Source organism: Myotis yumanensis, unplaced genomic scaffold, assembly GCF_028538775.1.
Source record: "Myotis yumanensis isolate MYYU_CA2020_CCGP unplaced genomic scaffold, mMyoYum1.0.hap1 SCAF_14, whole genome shotgun sequence".
Taxonomy (NCBI): Eukaryota; Metazoa; Chordata; class Mammalia; order Chiroptera; family Vespertilionidae; genus Myotis; species Myotis yumanensis.
The window spans coordinates 42,994,008-43,007,131 of NW_027223765.1; the positions used below are offsets into that span (position 1 = coordinate 42,994,008).

The following is a 13,124-nucleotide window of genomic DNA, read 5'->3' on the forward strand; positions in this document are numbered from 1 at the left end:
AAATAAACAGAAACTGAAGGTTACAATGATCTTTACTTTTTCTAACTATGGCTTAGCATATGCTTTTTAAAATTCAGAACTGATGTTGTATTTTACTAATTTAATTGCTTTCCTATTTTTTTTATCACATTATATAGTAAAGGTATCTCTGCTTGCTTGGTATTAAAAATAAACAGCCTTTATATCAATGTTAGGTATGTTGCTCAAATTATAGTTTAGTTAATCCCTAAAAGTTAATGACCTCACTTGTGTGAGAGAGGCAAGATCATAAAGTAGAAAAATAGCAGAATAGTGTGGTGGTTACAAAGAGTCATCCCTATCATGTGACTATGGGCAAGTTACTCTCTAAACCACAGCCTCCAATTATAAAAATAGGAATTATGATAGTACCTACATGCCATTAGGTTTGTTATAAGGACTCATAACCTAAGGCTGCTAAGCCCTGAGCACAGTGTCTGATAAATAGTAAAGTCTCAATCAACGATAGATAATCCTCTTGCTATAAAAATTATCCTTTGCATGTTCAAAATTGGAAATGACCATGGATAATCAGCAATTTCATTGTGTCACTCTTAGAAGTGAGAACTGGATAAGAAAACATTCTCTTTGCAGAACACAACAGTATTCTCAATAAATGCTACATTTTCTTTTGTTAAAAGGGAAAATGAGGGAAGAATGACTAAGCTCCCTTACTCAAGGTTTCATCCCTTTTTACCTTTCCAGTGTAATGGAACCGAGGCTGGAGGTATAGATGTGGGTAGAGCAATAGCCATTCCCTCATCTGTGTTTTATTATTCATTGGATGGTTCCCTCCTGCAGCCTACATAGAACATACTGTCCTGGGAACAATGAGTTTGATTTGACATTTCACTGGGGCAAATGGCTCTTCTCATAGCTAATAATATTCTTGGGCCAAGAGTGGATCTCCAAGTGATTTCCCTTGTTCCAAGTTCTCATTCATTCAGAATTTGCTGATATAATTTATTCACTCAATGCAAATTGATTGAAGATCATCACCTGCCAAGAATTTCGCAAGGAGCTGGAGGTATCTTGATGATCACAGTTGGGGCACTCAAGGAACTTAGCCTGGGAGGAAAGCCAACATTAGCTAGAGGGATGCATAATTTCCAAGTGAGCCAGGAAGTAGTTTTCGAAGAGTGTAAAGCCTCTCTCAGCCTGCAGTGTCAGCAAAGACTTCCCTGAGTAAGTGACACAAGAACCAAATGGAAAGCTCAGATGGGAAGCTTGGAACCGCATTGCCCAGATTCCTTCTAGAAAGGGACTGGTTTCATATGTGTGAAATTTTGAACTCTGTGTCAGGACTTCCAATCTTGACCAACAGCAGGACGTAAGGGCAGAGTGAAGAGGGGAAGAAAGCAGCTGTCAACAGAGAAGACACCGACCAGACACCCCTGGTTGTAAGATCATGGCATTGTCTGCCTTTTCTTGGTCTCAGAGAGCTGTCCTGGTTTTTGATCATCGCTTTAATCTGGTTCTATGAGCCAGAAACTGGGGTTCTGAATGTTCTTGCAAAAAGGCCCTTTTGCTTAAGGTAGCCAGAATTAGTGTCTGCTGTTGGCACCCATCAAGCTATTTGCATGCCACATTGCTTTCCTCCACACTTATAGTTAGGATTATGCGTGCTTATCACCACAACCAGACTGTCAGTTTCTTGAGTTATTTCTCTTTGAACCCCCAGGGCCCAGAGAAGTGACTGACTGACACTCAGCAAATGCACAATGAATTTGATTTTGCACCTGTTCAAAAAATTAGGTTTGCCAATAATAAATACAAAAGTTCCAGTGGATGTTTAAACACCGAGAAAGAGCTTGATTTGGGAAAAAAAAAAAAAAAAGGTCCTCCATGCCTTACATCAATTTCACACTAATGTGGAAATCTCTACGCTCTGTAGTTATCTTCTCAGATACTACTTTTTTAAATAAACTTCATGAAGAAACCCAGTGTTCTAATAACCATACTCCTGCAGCATCCTTGCCTCTGAACTTAACCATTCAGCACTTTTACCACCACGCTTCCAAATGGGTAAAGCTCCTGAGGTGGGCAGGTCCAGGACATCACTCCCAGGAGCCAACCCCATGCACCTCTCTTTGCCCTTTTTAACCCCCGGGGCAATCCGTGAAGCCCAGTAGACAAGCAAGTGAACTTGGCTTCCAGAGAAATCACCATCTGTTTTTCTACCCCTAATAAACAAAGTGCCTCTGCTCTATAAATTCACAGTGCTGTGGAACCGCAACCTAGAATGAAAATGGAGATAGGTTGTTTTTTTTTGTCCAGTTAAATGGCTTTTTTAAAAAAAGATCTTGGGCAGTAGATTTATGCTGCAAGAATCTATGGGCTGTGTAAATTTTATCTGGTTCAAATAATACTACCATGTCCTAAAACTTGGGTACTATACACTTTCCAAATGTACAATGTCATCAAGGTTTTATGACATTTCCTACAAAAATGACTCCACAGTCAGGTAGCACTTCATCAACTACAGTTTGAATTCAGGTATCGGAGCAGAATGCAGCAGGAAAATGGTGCTGCTACCCTGACTTCACTATCTCAGCCACAGGGGGATATTCCACTGAACAATGTTCATCCATGCATGTTTCTATTCCCTCATAAAAAGAATTCCACATCTTGGATTATGTAGTAGAACCAAAACTATGGTGGAAGGAGCAAAAACCCATTCTTGATGACTTCTATTTTCCTGCAAAAGCTTGATCAGAGAAATTCTGCCATGTGCGGGGAATACGGCCAGTGCTTATTCAACTTCACTTCCTTCTTCAAGTAGCAAAACCGTTAGAGTATCAGGTCCGTGCCTGCTGCTTAAACGTGTGACCCATCAAAGTGGCTTATGGAGCACACAAGACTTCCGAGACCCAGAGCTCTGAAGGCAAAGCTGACAGATACGAGGTGCAAGTCTAGCCTCGCCAGGTTAAACATGGCTATGAAAGGAGCATACTCAGTTCTACTGGCATCAAAACACAGTGCTCGCTGCCAAAGAGTCTATGAGGAAGAAATATTAAGTAATACGCCAACTCTGACATTGACATGCATTTGTTATTCTTCTATGCCAACCCACCCTAACCCAAAGCGTATGCTGTTCCAATCCAGGCCTGCCCTAACCCAGCTAATTATGCTTGAATTTAGGCAAAACACTAAGGAGTATTCAGTCCCAAAGACAATGTTTCAATGGCCCATTATCTTCTGTATTATTTCCATAATCTGAGTTGGGTCCTGAACTGTGTTCATCACTGTAGGAATTGTCTCTCTTCCTCAGCGCAGGTATAATAGAACTCCCACCCACTCACTGTGTTGCCAGTGGTATTAGTTCCTTCCCAAATGTACTGGGAAACACTAAGTGAAAAAGACTTGAAGCAGAACAACCTCTTCAATTATACATGAAATATTTCCAAATTCATTATCTACATGGTTTAAGTGGACTTGTGATCATGTTGCCCAAGGAGCCATGGTATAACCAAGGGCTTTTGTTTTAGGGCTTTCAAACTAGTTGCCAAACCTTTGAGTCTGTCTTTGGAGAAAAGTTTAAAATTTTACAAAATATACACACATCAGCAAAAGTGGACATGTGTCCCTTAGGCATGAAAAGTGCCTTTCCCAAATGTTTACTGAGATTTTTTTCTATTTCTCAAGAATGAGAGTGCTTAGTCTCACCTCCTGGTAAAACAAACACTTGTGATATTCTTCCTAAATTCATTCCCACACATCATCAGAAAACTAGAGGAAATGAGGCTTATTCCCTTAATTTGTAATAACCATTTTATCATATTTTTCCAGAGACAAAAATCTTGTATCTAGATTGTATGACCTTGGGTTACCCTACCATAAGCCTCAATTTCCCTCAGTTTCTTGGATTATTAACTTCTACTTGCTTCACAGAGTCCCAGTCAAGAGTAAGTGAAGAAAAAAAAATGAAAAAAAATAAAAAAAAATGAAAGAGTAAGTGAACAGTGCATGTGTATCCAGCACACAGCATTCAACAAAAGTCAGTGCAATAAAGGTCAGTTTTGTCCTCATTCTCTGCTTGGTATTTAAATGACAAGACTTCTTTCCAATCCTCAGCACATGTTCCAAGAACTTCCACGTAACTGTTTCTCTGTTAGTCCCGCCTGCCCTGGACAGCCTCTTTGATTCAGAGGTCTTGGTGGTCCCTTCCCAGCTGTCTCCTAATTATCTGTATCAATTAGCAGGAACTTCAAAGGGGGTATCCAATGGCTAGGGCCTTGTCTTTAAAGATCTTGCCAGAAATGAATTAATAATATGATCTATCTGATCACCAATATCCTGAGAGTGCGGATGGGGACAGCTTCATGGGCTTGTGACTTGTGCAGTTGCACAGGGCCCCGCACTAAGACGGTTTGGCTCAGTGGATAGAGCATCAGCCCTAGGACTGTAGCATCCTGGGTTCAATTCCAGTCAAGGGCAAGGACAAGTTCCTCAGCTGCAGGCTCATCCAGGGCCAAGGTGCGTGCAGGAGGCAACCAATCGATGTGTCTCTCTCACATCGATGTGTCTCTCTGTGTGCCTCTCCCCCTTCCTTCCATTTTCTCTAAAAATCAATGGGAAAAAATATCCTCGGGTGATGATTAACAAACAAAAAAAGAATAGGCTGTAGGAAAGGAAAGGGTAGAAGCAGGAACAACAGCTAGGATGCTGTTGATATATACAAGGTGCGAGATGATGTGGCAAATGACACCAAAGAAGAGGCCAGTTAGACTCCATTTACCTGATGCTGCAGCACAGGTCACCAGGCACAGGCCTATCTATGGCAGTGTCCTTACCAGCCGGCTTTGTGCCCACCACTGGTTCCTGCCCAGTTCCCATGCTGGCTGCCTGCTTTACACTACATTTTCTTATAAGAGCAGGTGTTTTTCTCTTCTTACCTACCCTTTTCCTATGGTCCCCCCCAAAAAACTGTATACAGTAGCAAATGGGATTCTCCAAAAGAAAATCAGACGTTGTCACAAAATCTGGATCCCCCACAAAGGAGAAAATGAGCTGCTGAAAGAAGGAAGGAAAGAAGGGCCCGACTCAGGTCATGCATCTTCCGTGTTAGGTCACTGTAGTTGGGGCTCACTATACACTCCCTATGGTCTCTAATTAAGTAACCGATGTGAACATTGACCCCCTCCTAAAATCTGTATGGGTGTGCAGGATAAAATCTACTAAAGTTTTTGTATGTACAAAACGCATCTAAAATATCTTTAAAACCAACAAAATACTTTGCTCAACTCTCCATAAGGAAAAAGGAAAGACTAATTTTTTGAACTTTTTATTAGACTTGCATCTAAATTTGTACAATTCTCTCTATGGTTAAGCTGGCAAATGAAAAAAAAATATCATCACTATTTAGTTTTCAGGTAATCAAATAGAAAACTCAACCGGCCTGGCTAAAAATGACACGATACAACTACGGGTGAGTGCAATACTAGTCAGTTACAAGTGTGCAGCGCCCAATCTAGATTTCTCGAAGAATACTCCCTGCTTTTCAGCATGCTCAGAAATGTCTCTGCCGCGACAGAGCATGGATGCTACCCATCCCCAGCCTGAAGGGCGCTGCCAGCTACTCACCTTTTTCTGAAGAACATTGATTTTCCTTTCCTTCACTTCTAACATATCCTTCATGTCACGGATCTCCCCGGCCAGCGTCCCCTTCTCTTCCGTGAGATCTTGCAGCTGTTTTGTTTTTTTATTGAGAAAAGATTCTTTCTCTTCCAGGCGTAATCTCAGCGCATCTACCTGAAACCAGGAAGAAGAAAGAAGGTAGTGGTTTCAGGCCAGAGTCATCAGGAGGCATCAGTCAAGCCCCGGGAGGGGGTGGGGCGCAGCAGGCCTTCTGAGCACAGTGTGATCACACCACTGCTCGTGAGCATCTCGATGCCAAGCGTCTATCAGTCTGTGTCTACCTTAAAGTCCCGTTGCCTGTGTATCTGAACAGTGATACATTTTTTAATGTAGGCTTTTTTATGAAAGAAGATGTTATGAAAGAGTAGTGTGTCTCCGTGATGGCCAGGGAGGGTATAGTGCTCAACGCAGCAGCATCTGCCAGGAACCTGGAGAACACAGTGAGCCATGCCCAACACCTGGAAGGAACACTGACAGGGAGAAAAACACTCCTAAATTAGAAGAATACAGCCCTGCCAGCATGGCTCAGTGGTTGAGCGTTGACCTATGAACCAGGAGGTCATGGTTCGATTCCCGCTCAGGGAACATGCCCAGTTTGCAGGCTGGATCCCCAGAATGGGGCTTGCAGGAGGCAGTCGATCAATGATTCTCTCTCATCATCGATGTCTCTCTCTCTCTCTCTCTTCCCCTCCCTTCCTCTCTCTGAAATAAATAAAAATATACTTTTAAAAAAAGACATTTTGCCAAAAGGAAGTAAATGCTGCTAGAGGGAGAAAATGTGGAAATGACACCCACTTGTCAGCTTTATGAAAGACTACTTTCCAAAGGATAAGGATAAAAAGAGACAAAGCATCCCAAAAATGCCTATTTCTACTTTACCTCAAAAATTAGATTATTACAACCCCTGCTTTTCAAATGTCAGTAATAAAATGAAGAAATGTATGCTTTATTTTTTTCCGAAGACCACATGTAAAAAAAAAAATTGGAGTGAAGGAAGATTTTAATCCTCACTCATACCTGGAATTTGATAGGCAGTAACTACATCGACAATCAGGAAATAGTGCTGAAGCCTGTTAGTTATATTATCAAAATAACCAGGCAAAACGAATTAAAAGTTTGTCTTGGGGAAGAAGAGATGAGACAGGGATAAGTGGAGCTGCTGCATCTCTCAGCAAAGTGTGCTCACTATACTAAGAGCAAGAAAAAGTTGATGAAAAGGGGAAAAAAGACAAAAGCTAAAAAAAAAAAAAAAAAAAAAAAAGGATGCAGGAATGCCATAATGAGCCACGATAAACAGCAATGTAAATACTATGAGGACAGAGTCAAAGGCCTAACTTGGAACAATGAAAAGAGAGCATGAGGTGTCAGGCTGGTTCTGCCTCTATCTGGCTGTGAGGATGGGAACAAACAACTCATTCCCCCCACCCAGCCTTTTAGCCTCAGTTTCTTCATTCATAAAACCAAAAGGTTGGAACACAGTGCCTGACATTTTAGGATTTTTAAGACAGGAATCAAGCTTAGGTACAAAACATCATGAAAAAGGTGATGATATGAGAAAGAAAACAATTATTGGGGTAGAATCTCCATTTCTTACACCTTTCCAAGAAAGGGGTGCCCAACTGTGACCTTCCTAAAGGTCAAAAGTGCTGAGGAGGTGAGTGAGTAGAGTTTTCCCAGTTTCTGACCCTGAGAGGAGGATGAAGCTGCGAGGTCCCAGCAAGGGAAAGGGTGACAACAAGAGCTTGAAGTCCAGTGGAGACCCTGACTGCAGTGTGGAGAGGATGGGTATCGGTGACTGCAGAGGTAAGAACTGCAGACTCTTCAAACATCTGCTCTTCCCACATAATTACCATAGAGATCTAGGGGCCAGGAAGGTGGAGGGGATGCTTGTGTCTGGGGATCTTCCACGAAAATTGATTCCAGTTGCACTGAAGTTTAAACATGGAGATTCTCAAGTGACCTATCTTCGTTTAAAGTTATCTTCACCTACCAATCTGGAATAAAATCAATACTTGTCTTTGGATTTTCATCGTATCAGGTAGAAAAGAAATATTTTTTATACATAAAGAATGGCATTTGTGGGTTCCTTGTACATTGGCAGGGCAGGCTGAGCAGATTAGGGCAGTGGTTATATGTAAGGGCTTACGCTCAGTTGTGGAGACTTGAACACAGGCTGACCAGGACTCGGTGTGAATCTGAGAAGAAACTGTGGTCCCATTAGCCCTGCATTCCAGCTATCAAAGATGGGTGGTCTCTATCAGGACTAAAGGAAATACCCAATATCCCAAACTGTGATATAAATCAATTACAATATGGGAGGTAGTGAGTGGTGCTGACGAGGGCTTAGAAAAGAGACTCTGTACTGATGGAGAAGACACTTAGCATGTGTAGCGCCTTCTCACCATGCATGGCCTATCAGTGCCCAGCTGCATCTTCCTGAGCCCAGAAGAGATAAAAATAAACAACCCTGGCTGTAAGAATTTTCCTCCAAGAATAAAACAGAGCAGGAATGGTCGTGATCAACACACTACTCATAACACCCAAATTCTACATGGCAGGAGGACTCTGTGCCAGCTCAGGTCTTCTGCTTAGGAGTTTATTTTCCATGTGCCCGAAAACATGTACTTAGCTTCAAAGGAATTTGAATCGTGCCCTTCAATCACCTTCACTCTATCTTTACAGCTTTGCACAGTCTCCTACAATCAAGAAACAAAGCTTAAGGGCCTTTTTTTTCTCTTAAGACAAAACTTTGACCTGAACTGCATCCAATTCTCAACCAGCATTAGTCCCGTTTGCAGTAAGCAAGTATGACATCATTTCTAAAGTCAAATTTTAACTTCCAGATGGTGCAAAACCGCAAGCAGGCGCACGGGCCTTCTGATGCACAGAAGTTTAAATACAGGGAAGATCAGGCAAGAAAGAATAGAGTCTATTAAAAATTGGAATATGTAGTTTCAAACTGGGTATCAATGAGTAGGATTAAAGTCGCCCTCACTAATATTTGGACTTCACTCAACAGTGTACATTGGTCAAAAAGAATCAGAAAGGCCTTGAAGTTTAGATTATAGTCCAACATCAGGTAGAGACATAAAAGTTAAAATGTTAGAGAATATGAAATACTTTTCTTTGCCTCTTCACTCAACACCAAATAATTTTAAGGGCCCTTGACTCTCTCTCTTAAACTTTGGCAGTTGACTCAATAATAAAATTTGGCAAAGCAAAAAGCACTATTATTTCCCAGAAAGAAAAAAAAATTACAACTGTATGATATAGTCAGTGCATAAAGACCCATAGGTTCAGTTTCCAATTTTTACATCTGACTCAACTGCATGGGAACTAGTCACCTAATGTTAAAAGTAGGACAATCTTTTCATTTTAGGAGAATTACTCATTTCCTTCTGATCCAATTATGTGTGTATTTGTGTGTGTGTGTGAGTGTGTGCGCTCACGCGTGCGCGCTTAAGACCATATAACATATGAAAATTTAACCTTTTATCTGGCAGTATAAAACACGAAACATTTGTTATCACTTCAGTTCCAGGTAATAACTTGAAAGAAAAGGACCATGGCAACGAAATTGGCAAAAATTGCCAAAATCGGAGTTAAACATTATTAATCTTCATGTCAGCACCCAGGAATTATAACCAGCTCCAATGGTGAGGTATGTTTGGAGAAGTTCTGTACATCAGGCTCCCGACCTTGCTGCCATATTTTACACGGGCCTTCAGAAACGGCTTTAATGTTGTGACAAAACACTAAGTGCTACTCGATGTGCCATAAATAATTTTTTTTAAATCAAACGGTTCATTCCAATGACTACAGCAACACTTGGGAAAAAAAAAAAGAAGAAACACTTGAGAGAGAAAAGGGGGCCACTTGAAATTTTTCACGGATTAAATACCACTTACTTGACAACGCTTCGGGAATTGAATAAACATGGTATCGCAAAGAGCAACTTTCAAAGAAAATGAAGCTGGAACACTCACAAAAGCTCCCGATACAGTTTTCTTTCACATTCAAAGTTGAGTGTGTTTGTTTTTCCTAATAGTAGACTTGGGTTAAGGGTGTATTTGAATTTGATTCAACTTGCAATCATTCAAATGGGAGTCAGCTTCGAAGTTGGAAGGATGCATAGTGGACACAGCCTCCAAAGACACAAACACTTAAAAATACCCTAAAATGTAAAACTTGCTGTGGGAGTAACCACTACTTCTCACTCACACCCAATTTTCCTTTCCTTCCTGAACACAGGGACGGTCTCCCTTGCAGGAAGATGGGGCCATTTGTCTTATTCATGAAATAGAAACAGAAGCGGCATACCTCGCTTCTCCATGCTTCCCCCTCCCCACTCTGCCCCGTCCTCAGAGACCGTGGAGGCTACATGTTCAGGATGGTGGAGCTACAAGACAGCAGAACCTCCATAAATCTGGATCCTCAAGAGACCACAGGAGGAGGAGCATCCTCTACCTTCCACCCACCAATCCCCAACACCCAACCTGGGTTGTACTTACAATATGATGCACTGAACTACTAAAAAATTACTATTCTTATAATTTCCCCTGTTTTTGTTAAGAGGTGGGCACCTTACAAGTAGAAAGATTTGTTTCTCTTTCAAATTATAATAAACCTGAAAGAAATAGGGCTGCTGTACCTCCCTCTACTCCTTCTACGTGTACAATCGCAACATCTACTTTCTCCTCTATTTTCCCCCCAAATCCAAAAAGAAGGGAAAGGACAGAGAGCCAAGGGCAGCGCTAAAAGGAAGAGGTAGCAGAACCCTGGGGAATGGACTCAGAGGTTAAAGTTGAAGACCTTAGGCAGTGGTTCTCAACCCTTTAGCCCTTTAAATACAGTTCCTCATGTTGTGACCCAACCATAAAATTATTTTCGTTGCTACTTCATAACTGTAATGTTGCTACTGTTATGAATCGTAATGTAAATATCTGATATGCAGGATGGTCTAAGGCGACCTGTGAAAGGGTTGTTCGACCACCAAAGGGGTTGCGACCCACAGGTTGAGAACCGCTGCCTTAGGGAGAAAAGAGAGAGATTGAAGAGGAAGAGTCCCCTTAGGCCCAAGGGCTTAAACTTCAGTTTGTATAGATAAGTAGCTCAAGGGGACAACTCTGTTTTGCAAAAGTCTCTGCATTACTAATATATGTGTTCAAGCAACTCAGGGAAATGACCAGGGACTTACCCACAGGCCTTCCAAATGCTGAGAACAAAACTAAGGTGTTATGAGCAAAATGAGGATAATAACAGTACCTCCTTCATCAAGTTATTTTGGGGATTAAATTGAATAACATGTAATGCACTTAACACAGTGCCTGGCACCCAGACACACTCAATAAATTTTTGCTATTGTTATTATATTTTATTATTCCACTTTCCACAGTCTCTAAGCCAGTGATTTATATACTGTAGGAATGCAATAAAGGCTGCTAATCAACAGCCCTCAGGAAAAGTGGAGAACCAGCAAATAAGGTTTTGTGCTCTAACATGTACCAGGGTGTTATATTGTCTGTCATTTACTTTAAATTATTTCAGCATACCCTGTATGATATGGGTGTCTGTGTGGAGGGGTGTCTGGGTGGGTGGGTGTATTTCTCAACAGGGAATAAATCCTCCACGGTAGTTAATTAGCCTTTGAAAGACTTTAATTAAAAGCTGACATGCCAGAGTCAGCTACCAAAAGTGCCTCAATATTCTTTATATTGATGAGCACCTGAAATTTGGTCAATTAGCATAATTGGTGTGAGGAGTGATTTTTCCTTGCTGTAGTGAGTGGTGTTTGAGATGTGTGGATTGCTTGGAAAGGCTGCACAGGCACTTGACTCTTCCAGGAACGAGATTTCAGGCAGTGTATCCAATGGAATATGATGCAAGCCACGTCCATAATTTTAAACTTTGTAATAGCCACATTAGAAAAGTTAAAATGGGGTAAAATTAATGTGTATTTAATCTAAACTACTATCTCCAAAATGTTATTACTTAACATGTAATGAGTATGAAAAAATTACTGGCATTTTATTTTGTATTGTCTTCAAAATGCAGCATGTATGTTACACTTTCAGCATATCTCAATTAGAACCAGCCATAGTTCAGATGCTCAGTGGCCTCATGCAGCTCATGGTTACCCTACGGGACAGTGCAGGTCCATGGCTAGTAAGCCCAAAAGTTTCAATCCTTCGATTTCTATCTCCTCTGACCCAATAGCAAACAAGATTGTCTGAGACCTGCCATAGGAAATACCATCACACTGGCCTAATGTGAACCTTCTGTGGCCTCAGAAGGACAGAGAGCTTCAAGGAGCACAGCTGAACAACTCTAATGGAAACCTGGAGGCAAGATCATGGGCAGGAGTCCCATAGCCTTCCCTTCTCCAACCATCAGAGGCCACTGACCTCGACCAAAGAAAATCAAATAAGTGTCAATGAGCTAATGGGCTTGGTGACTCAGCTAACATGATCTCTTTGGAGTCTTGTTGAAAAGAAGAGTTCAGAATAATCATTGCTTTTTAAAAGTTCTTTCACCTAATCTCAAATTATAGCAAAAGTTGCTTTTCAGAAAAAAAAATGTCCTTCAGTCACTATATCATAAAATAATGCTATTAGATGAGGATGTGTCCGACTCTTATCTTATGCTTGGGTTATGGCCTTCTCTTCTTTGACATTTGCAGTTATTTTTATTTCAGAGTTCTCTTCTCTGTAAGTACTCTTGTCAACTAGAATTATTAACTTATTCATTTAAAGAATATAAAGACTAGATTTTGTGTCAGGCATTGTTCTAGTTAGAGATACAGCCTTTTAGCAGGACTGTCGAGTCTATGACTTACTGAACACACATTTGTAAAATTGGGAGTGGGGCACAGCAAGTTTTTATTATGTCAATATCATTAGTAAACACGGTTTTTAGGATACGATGAAAGTAATACAAATATAAAATCTAAAAACTTTTGTAAAAAACTGCACTGAAAAAAGGCTAATTTGTGGATGTCTGTGCTTATTAGTGAAAATGTATATATGCATGTTTGTGTGCATATGAAATAATAAAATTCATGGTTTAATGAATATCTATAGGCTAAGATCTATCCTGGTATTCAACAAAATGGTTTATTTAACCAAGGGCTACTCTTGTCTGTGTGATCTTGGAACAATGAATGACTTTATTGAGCTTTAAATAAGTTTGCTTTATACCTGCTCCACTGTGTTCAACATAATTTTGGATTCTGATAAATTTGGGTCTAAAAAAAGCTTTTTAATACTAATAAGTATGAACACATGATGTTTTTTTCTTTTAAAAAATGTTTTCTAGCTTTGCCTAATAAAAAGCCTTAGAAAAAAGTGACCAATAGCAATGAGGACCCATGCCAAACACTAAATTTTAGGTCTATGGCAAGAAATATAGAAATGAGTATAGAACACCTCAGTGAACCAAATAGCAAGGAAATAATAAGGACCAAGTCTTCT

General features: G+C 40.6%; 1 protein-coding gene across 5 annotated transcripts in view; it reads right to left on the reverse strand.

The window, feature by feature from the left end:
• Nucleotides 1-13,124, reverse strand: part of ERC2 (ELKS/RAB6-interacting/CAST family member 2) — an 882,521-nt gene that overhangs the window by 516,280 nt on the left and 353,117 nt on the right. For all 5 annotated transcript variants that reach the window (XM_070390793.1, XM_070390792.1, XM_070390791.1 and 2 more), the window contains one exon: nucleotides 5,602-5,769. In XM_070390793.1, coding sequence (XP_070246894.1) covers nucleotides 5,602-5,769 — 168 coding nt within the window. The remainder of the gene's footprint in view (nucleotides 1-5,601; nucleotides 5,770-13,124) is intronic.